The sequence below is a fragment of the Aulonocara sp. 'chitande type north' Nkhata Bay genome, linkage group LG3 (genome assembly GCF_057382095.1).
Source record: "Aulonocara sp. 'chitande type north' Nkhata Bay isolate Kocher_YH1m ecotype deep benthic linkage group LG3, A_spYH_male_GT1.1, whole genome shotgun sequence".
Lineage (NCBI taxonomy): Eukaryota > Metazoa > Chordata > Actinopteri > Cichliformes > Cichlidae > Aulonocara > Aulonocara sp. 'chitande type north' Nkhata Bay.
This window is the reverse complement of record NC_141346.1, coordinates 51,462,521-51,489,474: the sequence shown is the minus strand read 5'-3', so window position 1 is coordinate 51,489,474 and position 26,954 is coordinate 51,462,521. Positions and strand designations below refer to the sequence as shown.

At 41.1% G+C, this 26,954-nt stretch overlaps 1 protein-coding gene and 1 long non-coding RNA gene across 2 annotated transcripts in view; both read right to left on the bottom strand.

Moving 5' to 3' along the window:
• Positions 1-422: 422 nt before the first annotated feature.
• On the bottom strand, positions 423-5,048 carry tmem256 (transmembrane protein 256). Its single transcript, XM_086285152.1, has 4 exons — positions 4,924-5,048; positions 4,374-4,411; positions 3,472-3,552; positions 423-1,314 (listed from the first exon to the last, which is right to left on the bottom strand). Exons 1-4 carry the CDS (start codon positions 5,003-5,005, stop codon positions 1,171-1,173), a joined length of 345 nt encoding a protein of 114 aa, XP_086141278.1. The 5' UTR covers positions 5,006-5,048; the 3' UTR covers positions 423-1,170.
• A 9,315-nt stretch (positions 5,049-14,363) lies between these two features.
• LOC147336088 (uncharacterized) overlaps positions 14,364-26,954 on the bottom strand; it is an 86,937-nt gene continuing 74,346 nt past the window's right edge. Inside the window, exon 4 of the long non-coding RNA XR_015127768.1 lies at positions 14,364-18,421. This is a non-coding gene — a long non-coding RNA (uncharacterized LOC147336088). The remainder of the gene's footprint in view (positions 18,422-26,954) is intronic.

The following is a 26,954-nucleotide window of genomic DNA, read 5'->3' as shown; positions in this document are numbered from 1 at the left end:
CTAAAAACTTTGACCTAGTGTTCTAGCATAAAGTTCTGTGTCAACACTTGCTTATCGTCTTTCAACAAAACAATATTTGACTATGCAGTCAAATGAAAACACTTCTGAAAGCTTGTTTGAGTTCAAGATACCAAGACAGTGAAGACTGAAACACTTGAGTCTTCAAAATGGGTTTACAGAAATCAGAGGGTAATGTCACATCTTACAGTCTTGCCTCATTTCTTTATATTTTGCTTCCAAGCAGCCAGACTTCGCTGTAATTTTGTACGACTTTGTTGAGCAGTAGTTCTCCAGGCTTTCAGAAAGTTTGCTTAAGTTTTTAAGTGGACATGTGGCTGCTTTTTCTCAGATTTTCTCTCCAAAATAACAATTTGTTCCCATTCGTATAGTTAAATCCATGAAAAATCTCAAGGATAACAAGACAGGCATAAAACTTTATTTTTGCACCAAAAGGGAATTCCCAAAGAGATATTAGCTGCAAACTTGACAAATCTCAGCATGGTGTGCAGTGTGTCCTTAAAAAAAGACAAAACTGAACAAGCGGAGGAGAAAAGAGGAAGAAGATAACCTAAAAACCCATCTACAGCAGATGATCAGTATCTGAAAGTGATGTCTGTGAGAAATGGAAAAAAGCAAAGACTTGACACGGACCTTTGGTATACAGCAGATTGAATATTCATTGTTGAGATTTATTCATGCTGGTAAATGACTGTTTAAAGGTAAATAAACAATCCTTGTGGAAAAAAGGATTTCAGAGTTTAGGAAACGATTTCGTTGTTAATCTATCATGAGGGATTCTTTATTTTCACAACAAACACTGTCTTATTGATGCATTTTAACTCAAATCACCAAAAGTTAAAATGTTCCATAACAAATTGGATGATACAGTTCATTCCATTCATTTTGTGTTAAATTTCTTATCCAGTTTAACATTATAGTCAAAGGGCAGCAGCCACAAACAGACAGCAGTGGCAGAAAAGTGATCATCCTGCGGTGACCTTATCTCCTGCTGACATCCACAACCCAGGGCAGGCGGTGGTTGGATGGGTGACATTATAACTCAGCACTAGCCCTCAGCCAACTCTTACAAGTTCTCCAGTTCATTTATTAGCAGTCTGACAGTTTAGTGTCACAGTGTGGCTCTCTGGAGAAGATGTAAGCTGTCACAGTTCAGAGAATCATGGCCAGCCATCCAACAATCATAGCTACGCCCCCCACGGGAGCCGCTTTGCGCAGTCCGGGGTCCCCTGTCAGAGCCTGGTGGTATAAAGAGCCACAGAACATCCCCATGCCCGCAATCAGAAGGCTACCAGCCTGTGAAAAAGAAACATTTTGGTCTCAGTCAGTTTAAATCTGTAAGTTTGCAAACACATTGTAGTAGGGCTGCCATGTACTCTCCAACCTTGAGACTCGCCCTTGCTTGAGATGTTACCCCACAGGGACCAGCAAAAAGGAGTTTTTTGTTTGTTTGTTTTGCAAGAAAAGTTAAAAGCATTAAAAGCAAACCATTATTTAGAGTCAGCCTTCTTAAATTATACTTATATTATAATATCATCCTATAATATAATTAAATAATATCAGCTTACTTAAAAATTGATGCATCTTATTAGCCTTGCATTGTTAGCTAATATAGCTAATTATCTTATTAGTATAATAGAGTATGCTATTATTAGCCCACTATTCAGTTAGCCAGTGCATGCTATTATCCCACAAATATGCTATTGGCTAACATAATTTAATAGTTTATGTTACATCAGCTAATTTATAATATTAGCATGCTTCTTATCATAAGAAAACATATCCGGTCGTTAAGTGATGACGTGACGAATCCTACTTCCGGGCCTAAAGTAGTCTGCTTTAATATGGCTTTTGTGTTGTTAACATGTTTAATGTTTTGTATTTTCTTCTATTTAATCTCAAAAAGCTCCTAAAACAGTCAGTGATCACTGTTGACCTCCCTCGGCTTTTATTACCGCTAATCATTTATTTAAGATCAGGATGCAACTACAGCCCAGCCCATGCAGCAGTATATGAATGACTAACCTCGTATTGTGGATGGATTATCTCAGTTGTTCTCCTGGCTGAAGTTTGGTCCTTTTACAGCATCCTGCCATGCGATTACATTTGTTCCTGACCACCGATAACACTCACGTTAACTTTTATCGAGTGGAAAAAAAGTTAGCTTGTTTATATTATGCTAACATAGCTGTGTCGCTAGCGGTCACGTAGCACATCATTATATACCAGCTAGCCCAACTTCAGTAACCCTACAAACATCACTGCTGTTTAGTTTTCTGTCTTCATTTATATTGGAAGTGATAACAGAGCTGTACGTTTTAATTTGTTTCCAAAACCCCGCAGTCAGGACATGCTATATTGTATTTAGATAGAAGCTAGCGAGCTAACTCCCTGCTAACTTCTAACTCCGTTAAATGTCATAAATTCCGTTTTCATGGATGCCTGGATGTTAAACTCAATTGTTACACCTGGTAGAGCAGAACGCTGATCATTTTATTAAAGATGAAAGACTTTAGACAGTTTTTCAACTCTCAGTAATGCCATAGTGATCGTTTGATATATGGACCTGCAGCGGAGTTTAGGCCCAGACACGGCTAGTGACGTCAGACTTTACGACCGGATTAGCCAGCACATCTTGTTAGCTTGACTGTAAGTTTGCTAATTTATCTCAATAGCCTACCATTAAATTCAACAATGTACCTTATTATCCTATTGATTCATATTATTAGCAAACATTAGCCTACTACAGTACGTCATTTCCTAACATAATTTATTAGCCCATCATTCAGTTAGCTAATGTGGCTTATTAGCTTACTATCACATTACACACATTAAAGTATCTTATCAGCAGAATAACGCATGTTATTGAGTATCATTACTTATGATTAATGAGTCATTTTATCTCATTAGCTTAATATTTATGCCCATTTTGACACACAACACAACTCGAGTGAGCAGGTTTAGTAACTTTATAGATGGACACCTTAAACAGGTGTAAACAATAAAAACTCACTGTATCGGACTGACTCCAAAGCTGGTTCATAGATTTTATTTAATCCAAATTAATAACTCCACAGTTTTTACCAATTTATTGTCAACTCATAATAACAACATTATCAGACATGAGACGCAGAGGGACATGCATGAATGCTTAAAAGTACAGATGATGGGGTGGTGACATTTAAGTGAGGAGATTCTTTGGCTACCATTTTTTCTTTCCTGGTTCCATTTGTTGGGATAATGTATTCTTTCACCGTCAATCCACAACAAATTTATACTTATGCTGTCACTTTTATCATTTATAATGTAATAAAACAGCAGTCTCTGTAACATAATATCTCTGAGTGAGGATGGACAGGTAACAGCAAATACGACTGTGGCACTATATCCACTTTAAAGGATTGAGCTAAGTGCATCCAGCCAAGAGTGAGGGTCTTAGGCTTCTGTACTTACCACAGCAGGTTTCCCACAGTGGGCAGCACCCAGCAAGGCCAGGCTGTGGTAGAAATGGTACTTGTTGGCGGTTTCAAAAAGCTGAAGAGGCACACACACACACACAGAGCTTTCAGAAAAAACTCTGCCTTTCCCAGCCACTCATCAAGTTCAGTGAATCAAACATTTTCTGGAAAGGCCTTTTATTATTAAGTTTAGAAGTGGATATTTAGTGAGCCGCTATCAAGCACCATTTACACCATTCTCATCAATCAGCCCAAGTTTGGCCAGGAAAGTATCTCATCATTAAAAAAAAAATCAATTTCCTGTCTTTTTGCATTACAGAAGTTTCCTCCAGATTAACAGCACAGTGTGAAAATGTTTCACAGACATCTTTTAGTTTTCTGAGAGTAAAACAAATAACACTCATACAGTCCACTAAACTATAACTGGAGTTGCACCAATTGGGCAGATACACTGATGCTTAAAATACAAATTTGGCCAACAGTAGATGCTGCATTTTTTTAACCCATCTTTCTTTCTTATTTGAATTTGTTACTACTCACTACTTTTTGTGTATAGTGCCTTTACGGGTATTTTGAGGTACTCCAGCTTTCTTCCACTTTCCAAAGACATTTTTATCTGGTTCTAGAATAGTTGTTCAGCTAAGACAGGCCCCAGCAGCCCCCTCCACAACAACCTAAGCTCGGTAAGAGGTATTTCAGATGTCACTTCACGTGCCTACATCAATGACAAAGTCACCATGAAGCCATATTTATCCACCGTTTTAGTGCATCCCAAATTAAATCAGTCTTGAATCCATATGCTCTGACCTTTACCTCTGCTAACACGAATGAATGAAAACTGATATTAGGCACACAAAATGCTCAAAAAAAACATAAGTAGCAGTATTATGAACATACCACTATTCGGTAGTCATCAGGATCGCTGTTCTTGAAACCTAAAACAAGAAAAACACAACTGTTACTTATTATCACACCATGAATATCATGATCACAGACACAACAGACCACACTTTATTTGGTTAATCAGTAACCCACACCCTCAAGTCATGTTCCTTAATACTCGTGTTGTGATACGGTGGTGAGACCAACCACTCTCTTATCACATTTTAAAAGTTATCCAATCACTCAGCTATCCCTACCGTGGACAGTGGCTGACCCACAAAAAGCCTTCTTCCACCCTGGAGGCGGGTCACCTTGATTACGACACTGGTTATTTTTACAAAAACAACGTGAAGCTTCGACGGCTTACTGAAAGCCGAATTAATCGTTAGCATGTTTAACATTAGCAGCATGTATGTGTTGTTGCTTTACAGTTACTCGGGCGTGTGGTGAGTACGCAAACTTTAAATCTGCGTGATATCAAGGCTGGCGCCGTAAACCTCAACATGACAGCCTTTCACGACTGTTCAGCTGAGCGAGAGCTACAGACAATAGGACAGTTGCATACCGTGAGCCCCGTAAGCCCCAGCTCCCACTGCCGAGGCTCCTGACAGAGCTGCTAACCTCCGAACCACAGCAGAAGCGCTCATGTTTGGACTGTAACTGCAGGTGTCACGCGGGCGGAAGAAGTGACGGCGGTGCTGCGTTCACTGTCATTATGTACGTTCAGCCTTCTCAACTACGTGATTGCGGACATACGTAGTTAAATGACGGACTGTGGGTTTCCCGCTCATGGGGCAAACAACAAACGATCAGACATTAAGAGAAGAAATGTTTTTTAATTGCATTATGATGTAGTGTAACCACAGTGTTGCAGCTACATGTAAACGGAAAAGTGTGTTGAAACAGATTTGTGTTCTAAAATAACTATAACATACATGCAAGATAAGTAGTCTAAAACGGAAAATATATTGTGCGAACCTGCAGTTATTCCAACTAATATGACACGTGACTTCGGAGTTAAGTCTCTGATATGCTGATGTGTGTTTATTTAATCAGAAATTTGTTCTCTGAATTCCAGCATCTGAGTCCTTGAAAGCAGCAGTGGGGGCGTTCGTTCCAGGGCTCTGGGCTTCCAGGCACGTCTGTTATCAGTTTGTGGACTTGAACCAAAATGGCCGCTGCCGTGCTACAGTTTCAAGCCACTGGGCAAATTTCATTACTCTACCAAGCTGATCTGACACTGACATGGCATTTGAGCAGTCGTTTCAGCGCCTTTAGGTATTGCATGTGAATTTAAGTGCAGGGAATCACATACTGCTTGTAATATATTGATGCATTAACTGAAGCTTGAAGTTGACCTGACCGACCTCCCTTGTTAAAGTGGAATGCAGAATCAGATTCAGTTTATGTTTTGCCCCGATTTGTTTAAGTCATCACCTCTGTTTTATTATTCAATAAAAATTTTAGTATTGTTCAGGATTTTATGAATAATTGATTTTAAGATAGTGGCTTATTTTGCCATTTTCCTCAGCATCACCGAAACAACACATTCCACTGAATGATGGGCTCGGGGAGGCGGAGGGCACATTAGTGTGTGCCACTTTTCAATTTGTCTGTCACTGCAACTTTGGGAAGAAGCGGTGAAGTTGTCTTTAGTGAGCTATTCCTAATGTTTGATGTATTTTCTTGCCAGCAGAGGAGTTGGAGACCAAGGTTGATGCCATGTCTTTGATGAAGATGCACTGATCCTGGTAGATCCTGCCAAAAGGGGGAGCTGTATTGCTTTCTCATCTGCCAAAATTTGTGGATAGGTAGCGCGTGTGGGTGTGTGTCTGTGCACACGGACGGGCAGGGGGACTTTGTCCAATTACCATTCTGAAATTACACAGGGTCACACTGCATTACTGGAGTCGCTAAACCACACTTTTCGTCGAGCCTCGTCCTTAGCTGACTTTGACACAGCATTAACACAATGCATACAATTAACACATTTTAATGACCATGTCGCTAATTAAAAATAAGCTTTATGAGTCGCAAGCATTCATCATCAACTGTGAACTGAACCCAGTGTGGGTGTGTTTGTGTGTGTCCTCTGTGGGTTTTAATCTAAGTCTGTCACCATCATCTGCCTGTGAACTTTTTCCCGTCTTTTTTGTCTTTTGGCATGATTTCTAGCGCTGCCTGCATATAGGGTTGTATGCAGAGGAATGTTGTGCTTACCCTGCAAACACAGGTCATTTTCATTCTGGCCCACGGCAGATGGGATAGCAAGGACAACAATAAATTGTGGCTTTACATCTTGTTTTCACAGACAAGCAGCAAATTATCTCTAAGTCCCAGCAGCAGTGTGCTGTGAGGTTCCTCCAAGAGCCAACATCCATCTCACTTCAGCCTGCCTGCCTGTCTTCTTCTCTGCTCTCCAGTGACTGCTTTGCTCCTCGCCAATCCTCAGTGTGTGTTTGAGTCAAAGTGTGTGCATGTTTGCGTCTGATCTCTTCAGATTGCTTGCCCCTGGCCTGTCTTATTGTGATCGAGCTCCCCTCCAGGAAAACAAGCGGCTCTTGGAAGGGGAGGAGAATATTACTTTCTTTAAATGTAGTAATGAAGTGAGAATGGAGACCGGGAGGCCGTCTTGCAACCCACACATGCACACGACATTATAAAATATGGCTGTAGCACACTGGTTTTTGAATTCCCATTATGAAGCCTTGAGTGGAGTGCTTTTACTGTTGCTATGTTGGTGAAAATCCCTAAAAAGCCTTCAGTTGATTCAAAATGTTACAGTGAGAAAAGGACTAGAAAGAGAGATCACATTTTTCCCATACTGGCTTCTATTCATTGGCACCCTGTGATATCCAATTTTGAATTTAACTGAACACTTCTGCTGTCATTACCTTTTTCCTACTCTCTCCCATAGTTTAATACTTTTCTCCTTGCCTCTATGCACTGCTTTTCTATATTCTTTTTACCCTCATCCCCCAAATGGTTGCAGAACATAGACTATATTGCCAAAAGTATTCACTCACACATTCAGATCATTGAATTCAGGTGTTCCAATCACTTCCATTGCCAAAGGTGTATAAAATCAAGCACCTAGGCATGCAGACTACGGCTGTATCCCAATTCAGGGTCTGCAGCCTTAAAGGCCGCATTTTAAGGCCAATTATGTCACAGCGACACGACGAAGGCTGTCCCAATTCAAAGGCTGCTCGAAATGCGGCCCTCAAATGCGTCCTTTATTTCACTGAATTTTAAGGACGTGGCGGTGTAGACTTCATGGCCCAACATATCCCAGAATGCATAGCGCAGCGGTGGGTGTGGATAATTTTGCCGGTAAAAAAAAACAGCGGAAGAGGGGCGCCCGAAGAGTAAACCTTTAAAAGTAAGTACTGAATATTATGTCACTTATTTATGTGCGAGTGTTTAATAACAAAGAACATTAAAACATTACTGTTGGCCACATGTCGGCAAAGTTATGTGACATTAGCAATGTTAGTACTAACTTGGTTTTAAAGCCTTTACTTTAAAATATACGCCGTTCAATAGTTGACGTTAATCTTACAGAGAATGTGATGATTTTATGGATATTTAAAGTAAGCACTGAGACAAATTTAGTAATGCCAACATATTAAAAGAACAATATTTGTCTCTCATCTATATAACACAGTTATATATACAGTGTCAAAGAAACCTGTCTTTGAGTGAAGATTTAAGGTGACAGGAAATATAAATAATATAAATAAATGCAGCTTGAATCTTTACTGAAGCTCAGTATTTGAAACAGAGTTCATTCACTGCTGTAATAACTAATAATGATTGAAATTATAACTTTAATATTGGCCATATTATATTTACATTACCAAAGTGAGATGACCTTAGTCTCATGAACAACATTAGCTAATTGTTATTTACTAGCTAATCTTAAATGACTGTTCAGTACAGAAATGAAGCCCAATAATCATGATTTCACAGTCCTGTGGTCTCAGCCTCAGATACTTGTCAAATCAAAGCTAATGTAGAAACAAACAAACAAATGAACAAAAGATTTTCTCCTTCATTCCTGTCAAACAAAGCTGTATGAAACGTTTCCAGCTGTTGCTAGGCAACCTGGGCAGCGCGACGGAGGCTAGACCGTCCCATTTCACAAGCCTCTCACTTCCGGCCTTAGCGGTCTTTGAGTACGCGGCCCGTGTGGACTGTTAAGGCTGCGTACTTTAAGGCTGCAGACCCTGAAATGGGATACAGCCTACTTCTACAAACGTTTGCAAATGAACTATAGGATGTCACCTGTGTAACAGGTGTGGACGTGACTGCAAATGACAACAACCCAGCCAAATCACAGAGCAGGGTGACCAAATGATCACCATTTGGTCACCATTTGTAGCAACTGACTTCTTTGGAGTCAGTCGCTACAGAACTCTTATTGCTTCAGCATACCAAAACATTTTGGACAATTCCATGCTCCAAACTTTGTGGGAATAGTTTGGGAATGGCCCTTTCCTCTTCCAACATGACTGCACACCAGGTCCGTGAAGACATGGATGAGTGAGTTTGGTGTGCAAGAACTTGATTGGCATGCACAGAGTCCTGACCTCAACCTGATAGAACACACTTGGGATGAATTAGAGTGGCGACTGCGGCAGGCCGTTTAGTCCACCAGTGTCTGATCTTACCAAAGCGCTTCTGGAAGAATGGTCAGGAAGTCCCCAAAACATACTCCTAAACCTTGTGGAAAGCCTTCCCAGAAGAGGCGACGTTGTTATAGCTGCAAAGAGTGGGCCAACGTCATTTTGAACCCTGTTGACTAAGAGTGGGATGTCACTCAACACCATAAGCATGTGAAGGAAAATAAGCAAATACATTTGGCAGTATAGTGTAGCTGTCCCTGCTTGAGATACGTTTGTTCAGACTCTGCTTGTTAAAAGACAGTTCTTTCTTCCCACTGTCACCAAGTGCTGTGGCTGACAATCATACCACCCTGAGCGTGCCCACTCTCAACAGGGTCCGGCTTGATTAGTACTTGGCGGCTGTAGCTCAGGAGTTAGAGCAGGTCATCTACTAATCTGAAGGCTGGTGGTTTGATGCTGCTCCAGTCTGCATGCCAGAGTATTCTTGGGCAAAATACTGAACCCTGAGTTGTTCTGCGATGCATCCGTCAGAGTGTGAATGTTAGATAGAAAACATCTTGTATAAAGTGCTTTGAATGCTCAAGTAGAGTAGGAAAGCGCTCCATAAAAACTCATCCATTTACCATTACGAGACTGTCTGATTATTGGGGTTTTCTTTTTAGCACTGTAGGCTTTTACCTTACAATATCACCTTCAGGTGACTGTTGATGTAGCAATGTATGAATCAAACTGAAATCAATTAAATTGGCTAACTATATCTCACTTGCTAATTTTATCAGAACCAAAGTCATCTTTTCAAAATGTTAATTGGCTAGTTTGCTAAATTGCCAGCTAACATGAGTCTAACAATTGCTTTTTTATATAGTGGAAGCCAAATGGGAGCATTTAGCCAACTAGCTGAAGCATGCACATATGCCTGTATATGTACTGGTACTGGACAGTCTTATGTTTGTCTCATTACTCTTTTGGACGATGTTTGCAAGTAAAACAAAACACAAACAACAGATAACAATAAGAATTATATTAACAAAGTTTTTCTGGGGTTACATGGAGCTCGTTTGGAAAGAAAAAACAGTCTATATACAGCAGAAATTTCATTTTCCCTCCAACTTAAAGTACTGCCTTGGGTTGTTTTGTAAATCCAATTTCCTTGTTAGCTGTATAGTTAGGTACGTCTGTTGGTGATGCATCTTTGTTCTCAAAAGAATTTAAGTGTAAGACAAACAAAGTGGGAACAGGCTGTCTCATCAACAAACAAATAAGGATTCCACTTTGTTTTTCTTCTGCAGGTAACAAGACAGATGGAAGTGCCTCAGCAAGACCCCAAAGACGCCATTATTTCAAGATATAAGCTACACTCTGAGTGACGCTTTCAGAAATGAAGACTTTGCTTTGTTACACTGTTGGAAGTGTTATCAATTTACTCACTTTTGCACTCTGATTTTTTCTCATAGCAAAAGCAAAAGTAATATGGGAAAACATTAAAATATAAAGTTCCATGTGGGTCGTGGCTCAAGAGTTGGGAGTTTGCCTTGTAATCGGAGGGTTGCCGGTTCAAGCCCTGGCTTGGACAGTCTCGGTCGTTGTGTCCTTGGGCGAGGCGCTTCACCCGTTGCCTACTGGTGGTAGTCAGAGGGCCCGGTGGTGCCAGTGGATGTGTAAAGCGCTATACCAATACAGGCCATTTTACCATTTACCCGCTCGCTATCCACATTGGGTCAACATGGCCGGATGAGAGGTTTTTGGACAAAGTTTGTGTTTTTTCCATTGTTTAAGTACTGCTTCCAGCCAAGAATGATACCATATATGCCCTATAGCTGCAGAAAAGGCTAGCATTGTTATCTTTTTACAAAAAAAAAAAAAACCAGCTAAACATGAGAGGTTTTTGGACAAAGTTTGTGTTCTCCATTCTTTAAGCACCGCACCGTTTCAAAAGTACCGGTTTGGCACCGGTATCGGATAAAACCTAAACAATACCCATCCCTATTCACGCAGGCCATGAGCCTAGTCATGACCAGACTTCCTGGTAACCATCAGTCACAAAGTTCAAATGTGCATTCTACAACTGGGTGTACAATGGTTACTGGAAGTTGTTGGCAGGTGCAAGTTGAAAAACTTCCTTGTGATTGTTTTGGTTGCTAAAGGATTGCCATTGTCTATTAGAAGATGCTGACCTGTCTGCAAACGCTTGCTATTTACTCTCTAAGATGTAGTAGTACTATTCACAGAGTTTCATAGCGATGTAAGCCAAGCTCCAAAACATTACAAGTATTTATTTCTGGACAAAACCAGGAAAAATAAGATATTAGGACAAAACTGAAGAATACAGTCAAATGGGAGGAAGCTTGAAAAAAGGCCAGAAGCAGGACTGCATGAGCAAAAACAAATGTTTTATCCAGTAAAACATGAATAATCTATCTGTCAGAATAGCTGTGTAAAACTGAAATCCTGTTCAACAAACCAGACATGTGTTTTGCGGTGTGTTCAATCAGCATAGACAGCAAGCATGTACACTTCATTTTCACACAAATGGAGCCTCACATGAAGAAATCAAAAACAGCACGGCTGGTCCTTGTCCTCATTCTTGTGCCAAAAGCTTTGCCTGTTGGGCGGTGTTCCCTCCCTCTCTCTCTTTTTCCTCCGGATTTTCAAAAAGAACCAAAGATTTTTGAAATTCTCCATTAACCTTGATGTGTTTTGACGGCTACAGCCCATCACTGTCTTCAGCTTGCTTTGAGAAGCCACAACCACGTCCAATTATCTATCCGTTGGGGTGCTTTCATGTCTTTGAGATGTTTAGTCACAAATGTGCGTATTGTGCCCCGGTGTCACAGCTTTTCATGCTCCAGCTCTGTCGCTCATCCATGTCATTACATAGCTTTTAGCGAAGGGGAAAGATGGTGGGAGAGAGAAAGAAAGAGAGGCGAAGGATAGAAGAGAGAGGGAGGGAGAAGAGTCGGGCCTGTCGAATGACATTTTGTCTGTGTGTCCAGGCTATTGTTTGCTAGGGGAGACAACACCAGTCGTTGCTGTTACACTGGCTGGCAGAGTGACACACGCACATACCCTGGATCAAAATAGCCTCAGGTACACGCACAAACGATATTAGTCTCTATCTTCATATCAGCACTGAAAATAATTGTTGTTGTGGGTGTTTTAAACAAAATAGTTCCATTTTCGGTCTGTAGTTGATCGTACAACCGACAACTATATGCCGCTCGAAACAATGCAATCAAAGCACATTCACGCTGCTGTGATATTAAGTCACTCTGTGCTTAATGTCAGGTTGTTTGTCCCCTGCAGGTATCCACACAATTGTACATACAAAAACATGCAGGCATGCACAACCATAAAATCTGAAATATAAGCACACACACGTGCACGCTCATATCCACACACAAAGATGCGGTTACAGCAGGCTCCCCACACTGAGCCAGTATAATTAGCACACTCGTTAAGCTCATCTGCATCTCTCTTCAAAGGAGATCGATGCAAATGGATAGGACTTAGCCACTGGCAGCAATTAGGCCAAAAACATATCCTAGCTGGAGAAACTTGGTTCCAGCGAGGCAAAATTGGTTTCATTGTGGGGAATAAATGCGTTTTCTGCCCCTGCAATGAGCGCATAATAGAATCCAAACTGAATACTTTCATTTACTCTCTTGTCAAATCAAGTTGTGTTTAATCACGTTCGGCACCAGCCCTCCTGGTTATCACATAATCCTGGGCTCTAAGGGAGAACAGAGTTTCATTAGGAAAATGCAACACCATCACCGATTCATTCTGCTAACAGGTCTCGGCTTCGCTGCCATACACTCATCTATCTTATTCCCATTTTGTTGTCAAAAAACTATTAGAAACACTTACGTGACCCACACAGTGCACTCGGTGGCCTGTTATTTACTGCGAACTTCATTTGTTGACTTAGTCATGTGGCAGTAACATTTAGTCCTGTAGACACGATCAAGATGGTTTGGCCTGAGTATTTCAAAAACTCCTGATCTACTGGGATTTCCCCACACAGCCATCTCTGGGGTTTATAGAGAATAGTCCAGAAAAGAGAAAGTATCCAGTGATTGGCAGGTCTCAAGTACCTTGATGATCAAAGGAAAATGGTCATGGATAGGAAGGCAACAGTAACTCAAGTAACCACTTGTTACAATGATTGTATCAGAACTCGTGATGCACAATACACTAGATCTTCAAGGAGATGGGCTTCACCAGCAGAGGACCACACCGGGTGCTACTCCTTTCAGCTAAGAACAGGAAACTGAGGCTACGGTTCACATGGGCTCATCAAATTTGGACAATAGGAGATTGGAGAAATGTTTCCTGGTCTATTAAGTCATGATTACCGCTGTGATATTCAGATGGAAGTGTCAGAAATTGGCGCAGACAGCATAAAAACATCCATTCTATTTTGTGTCAGTGGTTCAAACTGCTGGTGGTGTGATGGTATGAGGGAAAAATCCAGTGAGCAGCAGTTCTCTGGACCAAACTGCCTTGAATGGCCAGACCAAGCTGATAGGAAAGCAAGAGTAATTCAAATAACTTTTTGTTACACCAACGGTTTGCAGAAAAGCATGTCCAAATGCACAACATGTCAAATCTTGCAGATGGGCTACAGCAGCAGAAGACCACACCAATGCCACTCCTGTGAGAACTGGAAAACTTTTCTCAAAAATTGGAAAATAAAAGACAGGAAAATAATTGGTGGGTCTGTTGAGTCTTTCTGCTGCAAAAACAGCACATGTCAGCGGTTCGTGATGGTGGTTGTGTAATGGTGTGAGAGATATTTTCACACTTTGGACACTAATGTTTTTCCAGCACGTTATTAAATCCATGCCATGAAGAATTAAGGCAGTTCTGGAGGCAAAGGGGGTCCAACCAAGTCCTCGCAGTACCTAATTAACTGGTGTGTATTAATATGTGGCATTGTAATGGCATAGTACCAGCACATTAATATATAAAGTAGAATAGGACTATAAAACAACCCTTGCTTCTTATATTTCACTGTTAAACTTTATGATATTTGTGCAGCAGGTCATTCCTTTACTTAAACTAAAGGAGACCTATTATACTTTTCTTTGCTGTCATATTATATATGGTATTTTGCTGGTGAATGCTCTGCATGTTTTAGATAATGAGTTGTGCAAATAATCTCTGTTTCAAACAGTTTTCCTCCTTTTGCATCATCTGTCACTGAGAGGGAATATCCATAATAAATCCAATCAGAAGATATTTGCTTTGAAAGGAGAGTGACCTTACAGTAAGGTCTGCACCAAGGCCCAGTATCAGTTATATAAGGTTTATTTTCAGCTGTCATTCATGCAAAGCTATGTCAGTAAGTCCATGAATTAAAAATATGGAGCTGGGAATGAAATATTTTCCTTTTTTAGTGTTTCTTTTGTGTTTTATGGGACGTGTCGAGATTTCAAACAAGAGTAAGAGATTTCACAAAAGTTGCTGTGCTTTAGCCTTTTTTACTAATATGTTTTAGTCTGGAACCAAGTGGTAGCCTGTTCATTAGACAAGCACTGTCTTCCCTTTGAGCCACAGTGAAAATACAATCTGCTGCTTTGAGCACTTTATTGTCTGTGTTTTAATGACTTTGTCTTCACTTTCCCAGCAGCACCGCTGCTGAATGGTTTTTTTCTAAAACATTACAATGTCAAAACTACCGACTTTGTATACAACGAGTAATTATGAACAAAATGATTATTACTTTCAAACCAAATCATGTTTGAGCAAGGATACAGATCATCTGATTCAGTCATCAGTGGCAATCCAGCCGCTCGGGAAGGCACACACACACACACACACTATTCATCTTGGCATCACAGTCCTGACGCATGGACTCTTGTGTCTAAAATTCCTCCGTTACAGTATTTCCAGCCCAACATCCATGTAGAGCACCATATTGGTCTCCAGATGCAATAATGATGACAGTTCACACAGAACCTCCTTCTCCAGAGAGCCTACAAGAGAACATGCCCCACTCCTCTAGTTCCTTGTGGAAAAGTCTTCCTGTCCTCGTGAAATTGTTCCTCCAAACCCACTGAAGCGTTCTTCACTTACTCCTGCTGTAGGTCGTCCAGATCCTCACCCAAAGACACAGCCACATCAGTGTCTGGTTTGTTTCCAGATGTGTCTCAGTCAGACTTCTAACTCTGGGGCTGAAAAATTAAGCCAACAAAAGTTAGCTGATCCCCACAAATGGTAAAATGGTGAATGGCCTGTATTTGTATAGCGCTTTACTTGGTCTCTATGGACCCCAAACTCGTGTTAAAATTCCCAGTCTCACTGTGTTTCAGTTTTTGTGAGTGAAATTCTATTATTTTACTAATCAGTCACATGTATATCTCTGTGTTTCTTGCAGTTTATGGATGCAGCTTGTTAATGAAGCTTAGTGCTACCTGATAACTTATCACTCAGATCTCTAGACTAAGTATGATCACCTATGACTCTAATAAAGCTAAATGTTTGTGCCTTAAATCCTAAAGCTGACTCTTTCTTATCCTCTGCACTGTGCCGTGGTGCTAGTTTGCCTGGCATTTTTCCTTTTCTCATTTTTTTCCACCCTTTTTGCTGGAACTGCGCTGATTTACAAGAGTTGGCACATGAAAAGATAGCATGTCCCGCTGTTGACTGTTGCCACTCTCCTTATCATTACCATTCCTTGCTGAATTACCTGTGTGCATGTGAGCGGGGTTTAAATGGCAACATCGCCCTCGGTGCCGTTGTGACTCAGGCCATCCATCTCATTCACCTTACCTTGCTTATTCCTCCCATCTTCTGGCTCCATCAGTCTGTTTTCGCACTTCTAATGAGTCCCCTTCTGAATGCTTGTTTTTCTGCAACACCATTAGAATTTCCGTGCCACGGCTCTGATGGACGCATATTTGCCAGGAGCTAAATTCACAGCAGAGTGAAATAGGGGAGGAACGGATGCCCACACGCATAAGTTCAACATTATGAATCTTTAAATATTCTAACTAGGCAAATGTTGGCAAAAGTGGTAATCAGCAACCCCCTCCAGCATGAATGCCATCAGAGGAGTTAATTAACACCAGGAGAAGGGTCTTGGCTTCTTTTTTTTTTCGAGGCATCTCACATGGAGATAGAGTTAGAGCCGGATTTTAAGCCTCGCTGTCCAGTGCCCGGTGGACAGCTAGAATCAGCTGTGAAGAATGTAAGAAGTAGCAGGGTTTCTACAACCAATCCCTTTATGTTTGAAAGAAAAGGGAGCAACAAGGAATAGAACAGTAAATCTCTGCAAAGGCTTTGCGACTTTTTAAATCCTGGCCTCATTAGTCATGTACCTGGAGAGACGCAGGAGATGGCGAGCAGGAAGATGAACCAAAGAGATTCATACTTTCACGAAGAGAAAGTGTCATGGCAACATTAGTGCAATGAAATGGCTTCATGTAGGAGTGAACCAACTCCACTTTATGCTGTTTACTTTTAATGCTGCTCTGCTATGTGTGTGTATATATATATGTATATATATATATAGTCTCACCGTGTAAAAGTATCCCCGTACATTCATGTTTTACTCTGGAGAAATAATGCATTTGGTTCCTTGTTTTCATGTCCCTAACGACAGTAAAAACATTCAGCCGTAACTGTAAACTTAATCTGTATTCAGCTTTCACAATGACAATATTTTTTACTGCTGCTGTCTATAATTGCAAGTCATAACTAACTTTTGCCAAGACGGACGCAAAAAGATTTGTATACATATACATTGCTCAAAAATAAAAAAAAAACATTTTGAAAATACTCAATAAGAAAAATCACACTGGATCTCTATACTGATATGGACTGGGTAATGTGTTAGGAATAAAAGTCAGGGTGCCATTGCTTATCCTGTAGAGGTCCCTCCAAGGGTGCACCTCCCCAGACCACCACTGACCCACCACCAAACTGGTCTTGCCAAACGATGTTACAGGCAGCACAGCGTTCTGCACGGCTTCCCCAGACCCTTTCACGTGGTCACATGTGCTCAGGCTGATCCTGCTCTCATCTGTGAAAAGCACAGGGCAACAGTGCTGGACCTGCCAATTCTGATATTCTATGACAAATGCCAATGAAGCCGGGCATTGAGCACAAAGACCACTAGAGGATGTCAGGTTCTCAGGCCACCCTCATGAAGTCTGTTTGTGATTGTTTGGTCAGAGACAGTCACACAGTGGACTGCTGGAGGTCCTATTGTAGGTGTTTCCACTGCTCATCCTCTCCCTGCACAAAGGAGCAGATACCAGTCCTGCTGATGGATTTTGGACTTTCTATGGCATCGTCAAGCTCTCCTAGAATAACTATCTGTTTCCTGGAATCTCCTCCATCCTCTTGAGGCTGTGCTGGGAGACACAGCAAACCTTCTGGCAATGGCGCATATTGATGTGCCATCCTGGAGTATTTGGACTACCTATGGAAGGACCAGATATGGCCTCATTAGAGCAGTAGTGACACTGACCCTGTGACTTAGAGTCAGAAAAGGTGATGGGGCTGGAGGAATGTCAGTGGCCTCCATCTGTAAAGCCGTTTTGGGGATTGTTTCATCGTTGCCTGTCTAGTGCACCTGGTGTTAATTTCGTTAACGCCAGAGTAGCTGTAACTGATTAACAACTGGAACTGGATGCATGGATACTGACATCAGTACGTCCAGTTGTGCCTCTTCTATCAACTCTAATTTGGTCTTCTCCAGCTCCAGAAAATGCGTCTGGTGTTGGGTCTTACACTTGTGTATCACTTAGTGTAAGACAGTTGATACAAGTGGGTTTATTAAAGTTTTCATTTGCTGGTGCTCCTGGAAATGAGTCTTTATGTGGAAACAAAGTAGAATAACAGGAGTGAACAAAACCGTAAAATTGCAAGACTTTAATCACAAGTAATGAACTGAAAGAGATTAAAAGGTATTATAGAATTGATTAAAACAGTAAAGCGGGACGTTAATTCTCCATAGCCTTGTCACCACGACCAGTTTTATAAAAAATACACTGATTTAAACTTTGGCTCCTTTTAGCTCTTTCCCCTTATCTTAGCCCTTATTTCCTTATATTAACACCTTTCCTAATGAGTGAGACACTCACTCAGGTGCTCGTTTTTACAAATTGCATGTAGTATTATCTTTAGTGCTTTCTGTTTAATTCTTATCTAGAGCCAGTTTCCCCCACAGGGACCATTAAAGTATCTAATCACCTAATCTAATAACACTGGAAACTTTAAGTGTTTTACACATCGCAAGGAAACAATTGCTTTAAGCTCAACGTCATCCATCTGGAACAATGATATAGCTCGTGATAGAGTCGTTGAGATGCCTATCACCTGGATACTCTTCCCAGAGGAGCCACTTTCTGCTTTCATTATGTTGATTTAGCTGTGCTCCTTATGGTGCCTCTCCGTTTCTGAATGCTTTGCTCACGAGGCAGCAAGCTGCAAAAGAAAACAAAAGGAAGGCAGACAGTGGATGAATTAAATACATCAAAAACAATTACACTCAGCAAAATGTCAGGCCAGGATAAGCCTGCCTAATAACCGGTAAAACTGCGTCTCATTCTGCTTATTATTCATAATGGTGTCTGTACAGTCACACATGGAAATGCGAGCACGCTGGTCTGTATTAGAAACCCGTGCATGATAGAAAATGTTGATTTTCACACTTTGTTCTGCTTTATTAAATGGCATCCTTTATTCTGCTTTGGTTGGGGTCAGTAAGGCAATCAATTAACATCAAGCAGTCAGTTAGTCATACATTACCTGTCACTCGTGGAAAATGAATGACATTATTTTGCTAATTGCTTGGAAACTCTTGGAAATGAGCCTTTTATTACCTCCAAAGTCTCAGCAAAGTCGGTGGTGGTAGTGGTGGTGGGGATTCACAAATGCTAATCACCTCATAATTCTTGACCCACTGGACGTGAGTGCAGCAATGTTGCCAAGACTCTTTAAAGTTAATGTGATGAGTACAATGAGATCAAGACCAATAAAAACTTGTTAAAAGGAGCAAGAAAGCAAATTAGTTCATACTCTTTGATAAGATAATTCCATCTGTCACAATTAACTCCAGCTCAGGGTGACAGGGAGCTGGAGCCAAGCTAAAACCCTATCCCTAAACCCTAACCTAGATAGGTCATCAGTTAATCAAAGGGTTAATGCAAAGAGACAATCGAGCATTTATTGTTCTGCAATTCAAAACATCCCATTTAAAAATCTCTGATATTACACATAAGAACGTGTCACATGAAAGGACCAACAAAAGTCATGGAATTAACGCTCCTATCAGAGTACCGTCGAAGACTCGTCCACTTTCTTCTTCAAGGCTTATGCATAGCTAACAAAATGCCTTTTAACATTTTAATTGCATGTTAGCTCCTGTAGGTTTCTGACTTCACTCGAGGCTGTAGGTTACTTAACTGTAAAACACAACTGCATGTCAGCATATAGCTGCCACAAACGGCTAGTGGGGTTAGACAATGTGGTCAAATACTTCAGAAAAACTTCATTGACAATACAGATTTGAAAGAATGACTTACAAGTTAGAAAATATATGATCATTGGAAAAACTAGTTACACCTGTGAATTCAAGGGGCACATGTGTGCTATTATAATTTTAATGTTTACAGTGAATACTATAATTTATAAAAACAAAGATACATTATTAAAAAATAGTTTTAGACTAAAGGGAAAAAAAGATCTGATTAGCCATAAGGTGCAGCCTTGAACTTACGTCCTTCCACTGACTTCCTGTTAGCTAATGTGCGATTTTTAGCTAGCCTACTTAGCTTTAGCAACGTGCATAAGGGTTTGTTTTTTCATCAATAAACGTTCAGTTATGGAAACTTAAAAGTGAGCGTGAACTTTTACAACAATTAACAAAAATGTCAGGAGCATTAGGGATCTAAACTGGGAAAGGCAAAGCCTGATGATGGATATGAAGAAGGGGACCCACTGAGGATGCTAGCATTGCTGATGGTATTAGTGCTCGTCCTCAAGAAGGCCCATGATGACCGGTTCCTCAAAAGTCTCCCCCATCACCATTTGAGAATGAGCACATAAGTTTAAATAAAAGTTGGTTGGACCAATATAAATGTGCTAGAATACAGTGTGCACAGAGGTTTAGCATTTTGCTTTGCTTATTTATATTTATTAAAACAAGGGTTTGGGTTTCATTTGGAGCCAGCATTTACTAATAATGGCTTCAGCAACTGGCGAATGGCCTCAGCATCCCTGAAGAGTCGTCATGAAACTGCGGGACATAAATTTTGCTGTCGAGACATGGAGTGAGTTTAAAATAAATAAATAAATAAATGGAAACACAGGCAAGTGGCTCCAAATAGCAAAAACGATTGATAAAGGCATTGGTTACTTTCAGTTCATTGGTTACTTTCATGTAATTTCAGCTTTGACTGAAATTACATGAAAGCTGTGGTGGAAAGCATGCGTTTCTCACAGTGAGATCACCGTGAGGATGAACAATCATAGGACAGGACAGGAGCAATTGTATGAGCTTCACAGGAATGCTTGTAATCCATCAAATATATGGCTATATACATCCATTGTGACATATAAAATGAGATTTGTGCAGTAATTATTAGGATCTGGTGGGCATGTGTGTTGTTGTTCCTGGGTTTTGTTTCCCTTTTCGGCACAGGTAGGCAGGACACCTGCGGCGCATCGGACTTCATCAGTGGGAGCCAGTGGCGGTCCTAGCCTGTTTGGCGCCCTGGGCGAACACTCCCTCTGGCGCACCTTGCAAACGAAGGGCGCCCTTACTCCCAGCAAATGGGCGATAGAAAACTGATCGGTGCCTATGCCGTTCCCAATATGCGCTGGCATGATGTCGGGGCAGCATGAGTACTAGCAATTTTTTTTTTTTTTTTTTTTTTTGCCGATGCCCGTGATGCCGCCCCCCACCACGATGCTGCCCCGGGCAACCGCCCGTGTCGCCCATATCAAAAACCACTACTGGTGGGAGCATTTATGGAGCTGTGTGACGGACGTCTGGTGTCGGAGTATTGTCGCTTCCACAAGAGTCTGTTGATTCCACGCTACTAAGCTGTATGTTTAAAGATCCGTCTTCCTGCCTGCTTTCCCTCTGCACCAGCCTGTCTCGCCGCCTGCTCGCCTGCCTGTTTCGTTTGGTATTGGCCTTCTCGGATCTGTGACAGAGATTTACCTCGCACCAGCCTGTCACCACTGCCCATACCTGTATTTTCTGTGTTTCAAGTAAGCTCTCCAACTCTCCCCGTTCACCTAAGTTTAAATCTTGACTTTCGACGCTATCCCCTAACTCTGTTTGTCCCTCATCCTAAGGTCGCTCCGGTGTGCCACCTATCCTCCCGCATACCTCGGCTCTGTTTCATCCGCTCGGCTCCGTCTCCTCGCACATTTACCCTGTCACTGTACATAGCCCCATCCCTTGTAAATATTCCCCTAGTACTGTAAATAAATCCGGATCCACCGCAATCCTGAGCCCGTGTGTGTTTCTGCTACTAAATCCACCCGTTTAAGTCACCTAACAGTAATAGCTGATACAATACTTAGAAAATATGCTCTACAAGTTTTTCTCTGGGTTGTTAGTTCACAATGTTCAAAAACATAAGGGAAGATAAGCTGACAGCACAGTGTATTGAACTAAAGAGGCTGTGTTTTGCTCGACAGGCACACCAGTATATTGCAAAGGCCAGCAATCCGGACAACACTCATTGACATCCAGTGCCAGTGAAATCTGCATTGGACGACATCGGTGCAATCACTGGCAGCAGGATTATTTTACATCTTGTTCATTCTAATGATGCTTTCACAACAACCATATCACAAGAGTCACCTCAAGGTGCTTTATACACTGTAAGGTGGATCCTTAAAATAATAAATAGCAAACAACCCTCTTTGAGCAACCACTTGGCGACAGTGGGAAGGAAAAACTCTTTTAACAGGAGGAAACCTCCAGCAGAACCAGGCTGAGGTAAGGGGAAGCCATCTACCACGCACTGTTTGGGATGAGGAGAGGAAACAAGAGGACCTGACAGGAACTTCACTACGTGAGAGAAGGCAGGCAAAAACAGCTGGAATAATGGATGGCCTGAAAATCCACATATTGTATGACACAATGCATTTTAACAGAGACAAACACTATAGTGAGAGGTGTGCCAGCCTGAGGCCCAAAACGCACATTTATTAAGTTTTCCTTTTAGTTATTAAGCCATAAACTATGATTCCCTATAGAGTCTCACTGCTGTGCTCATAAACTCCTGTAACATTACATTTGGAAAACACAATGCTGATTACTTGAGATGATTTAACTGCTGGATGACTATTCGATCGGTGGCTGAAATAACCACATAATCCCTGTCTTCTGTTCACTCTAGATATGTGCAGGCAGGATTATCAATCTTACAGCTATTATATCCTGTGGGTGCATGTGCTCCCATGTGCTCATGGATCTTTGCATGTGTCGTGGGTGTTGCAGTAAAAGCTAAACTCTTGTGGTTGACACATTAATAGCAGGTTAAATCTTAAATTCAGAAACACCCTCTCTATAGAAAAACCAACCAACTGCACAACATCTGCGAATCATACAACTTGCTGAAGTTGTAGTCATTAGCGCCACAATGGCTGTCCTCTGAAAATGCCACAGACAGCACTGCATTACTTGGATAGTCTTGCTGTGGAAAACAGATGGACAAGTGCTTCAAACCTAGCAGGTACAGGGATTATTAGCTGAAATCTAAATTTTGTGACAGCTCATGGACTTTATAGAGCATGGTATAATTAAACATATATGCGTGACATTAAAAAAAATACATTAATAAAACAAACTCTTGCTCCCTCTGTAGCACAGAACTACAAGATAAAACTTACTCTGAAAACGTATCAGTTAAACTATTCAATATGTGGCGTGGCCTAGTTGGAGTGGACTTCTAGCCAAGACTGCTGTAGTAAATGCATTTTCCTCACAATGAAGCTCAGAGGAATGAGTGTGATGTATGATGTGACATTTATAGATGGCACCAGAAATGCCTGTGAATATGCAAAAACACAGGCTGACAGGATGGCTCCAGAAACCTCGCAGTGGAGGAATATTCCTGCCCGGTAACAACCCAAAGCACACTGCCAGAATCACACAAGTTTCCAAAAAAAAAAAAAAAAAAAAGGCAGAAATATAAACAGAGCAAGAAGCAAGCACAAACTTCTTGGACTGGCTCTACCTCATAGCAACCCATATTTTTTATTTTTTTTATTTTTGAACAGTCTGTGATATTATGAAGCCCTTAAGCCCTCCTGAATATGTTTGAATGTTTGTTCCTCATTTGGTTCTTCTTGTTTGGTGTTTTTACTACTGCTATTTACTACTGCAGGAGCCAGGATACATGGGTGCACAGTTAATGCTAGCAAACAAACCTTATGGGTCCAGTTCATGTCCTAAAAACCTATTAATTAGTGTTAACAGTGCATAAATTTGAAGCTGGAATTTTCAAGTTCAGTCAGGACCCTAACCTCCTCAAGTTGGACTTTCAACTGGGAAAATTGGAAGTCCTCACTGTGCCTTAATAATCCAAGATGGCGGCATTGGTAAAACTCTAAAACGTGTCATCTGTACAGCCACAAACATGCTGCAGCTTTGTTTTTAACAACAAAAAGCAAAAAGAAACCTTGAATTGTATTGCTAGAGATGCATTAATCCATTAAAGAATTCCTAAGAAGGCACAAACACGTTCAAGAGGTCGACTTTACAACGAAGCTCTAACTACCAGAGTGAGGCCTCTTATACTTGGATCAGCTGCATGCATTGGCATCTAAATAGATGAGTTAGAAAAAGTCATCCATGTACAGCTGTTATGAAGAAGGAACATATTCATATAAACCAACATATTTATTGTACCAGGCTGTAAACATTTTGATTGTTAAAGTTGGGAATTTCTACAAGCATTTTTCCAATTTTAAAAAGAAGGGACTGCTTTTTCTTTTTGCACCAGTAAAGGACCTGCACTGGCTTCACTTTAAAACCGGTTATCCTCCAGGCTAAAGAGGTCTGAGTCTGTCACCAAAAATTAAAGTGGTCATATGAAGTACAGAAAAAGCAAATGGCTTTAATAAAGGTGTGATGAGTTCTGCAGTGAGGTCTCTACTTTGAGTTTATCAGATATTATTCTACTGTCCGGTTTGGAGATCATGTGGTTTATTTAATTACAGGGGTGTATTCCATTCTGTATACCGTATGTGTGCCATCTGTATGAGCTGAACATATGCTGCTGTCCATTTGCACTATAAAGTGTTGGGAAGCTCAATACTTGCATCAATCGAGCACATGTTCGCTTGTTCATTATGTGAGTTTACTACCTCCTTACCATGAATAATGCATGCGTCCAGACTTCCTCTCTCAGAAGCCTCTCTCACTCACCGTTGCAACATATGAACCTATTAATGTTAATAAAAACTACACGTGCATATGTGATCACTAGGCCATAAAGTTTTAAGTTCAGAGGAGTCAATGAAAAATGCAAAGTCACACTGTGCAGGCCTCTCTCCTTCTCTTTCTTTATATCTCAGTGCAACAGCCTGCATCGAAGGGACATGTGGTGCTGCAATTAGCTCTGGCCGATTCATGGATGTGGAAACTATGCCAGTGCTCAGATGGGTACAATTAAAAACAGATGCCTCTCCAGCTAATAGGATGTGCATGTGTTTGCGTGTGGCACTGAGATACTGCTACAGAGAGCGAGAGAAGGTGCGGCATATGATGGGAACCAATGCAAGCTTTGCTACTTCAGAACTAATCTGCTGGGCTCCCTGCTGCTTCAGATCAGAGAAGAGGGATACGATCCCCGACCCCAAGGGGGTGAAAGCTTGCTGAGGAGCAGAGATATCAGAAAGCAGGGTCGGAAGGAGGGACGATAGCTGGATGGAGGGAAGGAGACTTAGTGGTAAGAGGAGAGGCTGGCAGAGGGTTTCTGGGTGAGGGTGGGAAATGGAGGGAAGACAGAAAGCAGGTAAATAAATCAACAGAAACCTCAGCAGGTCATAAGCCTTCTGAGGTTTGTGGTGTAGAAGTATTGGTTTCTCTGCAGAGACAGTTATGCTCTTAGCAATTATTACAACATCTTGTACAACATACTGGATTCATTTCCTCTCTAGATCTCACTTAACCTTGAATGTATTGATTTAGCAGCTTCGGGAGGAGGCCAGCATCTTTCTCAACCTTAACATGGAAAAACAACTCCCAAACACATCCCGAGTCTATAGTAAACACTTTTATTATCACAGAGATAACAATGCATGTATGTGACATTGTGATGAGCTCCCAGACACAAGCTGCTCTACACTACCTACAGCAGTGGCTAAAGAAACAGGTTATTACTATCAGGAACTCGTAGAGACCGAAACGTTTCATGCATCTATTAATGTGGACTTACAGCTAACTAGGCCTCTTAGTTAGCTAGTTTAGTGTTTTCTGTTAATTTATGTTGTAAATTTATGTTGCATGTAGCACCTTGGTTCCTGGAGGAACGTTGTTTCGCCTCACTGTGTACTGTTAAACTGTATATGGTTGAAGTGACAATAAAGCCAACTTGACTTGACTTGACTTGACCGCTCCATTATTTATTTAAAAAAAAAACACAACATAAACACTAAATATTATAAGCTAAATAATCAGCCAAGCTTGATATTTTTTTCAAGGCTTAAAAACAAAAAAAAAACCCTAGCTTATAAACATCATGATCATTTCATTTCATGACTCAGAAATCTTCCAACTTCAGGTATAAAAGGAAAGATTACTGTTGTAAGATGTGCAACCAAGATGTGTTTGTGCAATGTGATAAATTATCAATATACATTTATTGCAATTAAGCTTCCTCAGCATGCAGTTTAAAGTTCTGTAGCCCATATAAAAACCATGCTAGTCTAGTGCTAGTTTTGGCTAGCAGGTAGCGTTTATTACCCTTGATCGTAACACATCAGTAATGTGACAAAGAGGAAATACTTTTTTCTTTATGAAAATAAGTACACAACCTGGGTGCCAAAGACTTTTAATGAGTCTCGTGAACACTTACGGCTGGCTCCATAAGTGTTTCAAACCCTGTTAGCTTCCATGTTAAAATGCCTGAATGCAACCAAATAGCTAGCGTTAGCTGACACCCATAGCCAATGCTAGACCATTCACAGCGACTACTCCATCTTTTATCTCCAGTGTATACTGAGAATGGACAATGACACCGTGCTCCACAGATCTAACTAATACTTAAGCTATCTTTCTATGCTATACTTGACTCATACATCGCAATCTGCAGCAGAGCAACACTTCCAATAAATAACTCTCTGGTAAAAAAACAACAACAACAACCTTTATAGTAATAAGTGAGAATGTGAGTGTGTGAAACACAGCATGACACCAGGAGGTAAAGAGCAGGAAGCTGATTGAGGCAGGTGCCTCACAGCCAACACGGAGGTATAAAGACTGAAGAGAAGGAAAGTGAAGCAATGCACAAGTCAACAAAGGTTATCTGGGACAATTTTAGCAGTAAAGAGCAGACACTGTGTGATATATAACAGCCTTAAAGATGTAATGGTGACACTACAGAGAATGGAATAAGGCCACCGAGGGAGGATAAGAGGGGCAAGATTTTGAGCTTTCATTGTTGCGCTGTATGACTGAAGGATAATTACTGTTGCGAGAAGAAGAGGAGAATGAGTGCATTTAAAGTGTCTGTACCATGCAGTCCCTCTGCTTCTCCTGCCAAGCTAAGGTCCAGCCATGTAGTAGCTCTGTCTCTTTTCCCCTAAACAGCTTTGTGAGTTAAAAGCTCTTGGCTCTGAGTTTGTTGCCAGCTATTTGAACAGACTTTTGCAGGCCTTCCCTACCCACAGAGGAGTAATACCCTCCGACTATGTGTACATAGGTGAGTGCATACTACAGTTGTTGTGAATTAATTACTAGGGACCAATAACGTATTTCTCCTGGACAGTC

Coding starts and splice junctions, on each gene's coding strand:
- tmem256 (XM_086285152.1), bottom strand. CDS start 5,005: ATGAGCGCTTCTGCTGTGGTTCGGAGGTTAGCAGCTCTGTCAGGAGCC. Junction 4,412..4,923: donor TGGGGCTTACGGGGCTCACG/GTATGCAACTGT, acceptor TTCTTGTTTTAG/GTTTCAAGAACAGCGATCCT. Junction 1,315..3,471: donor ACTGTGGGAAACCTGCTGTG/GTAAGTACAGAA, acceptor TCTTTTTCACAG/GCTGGTAGCCTTCTGATTGC.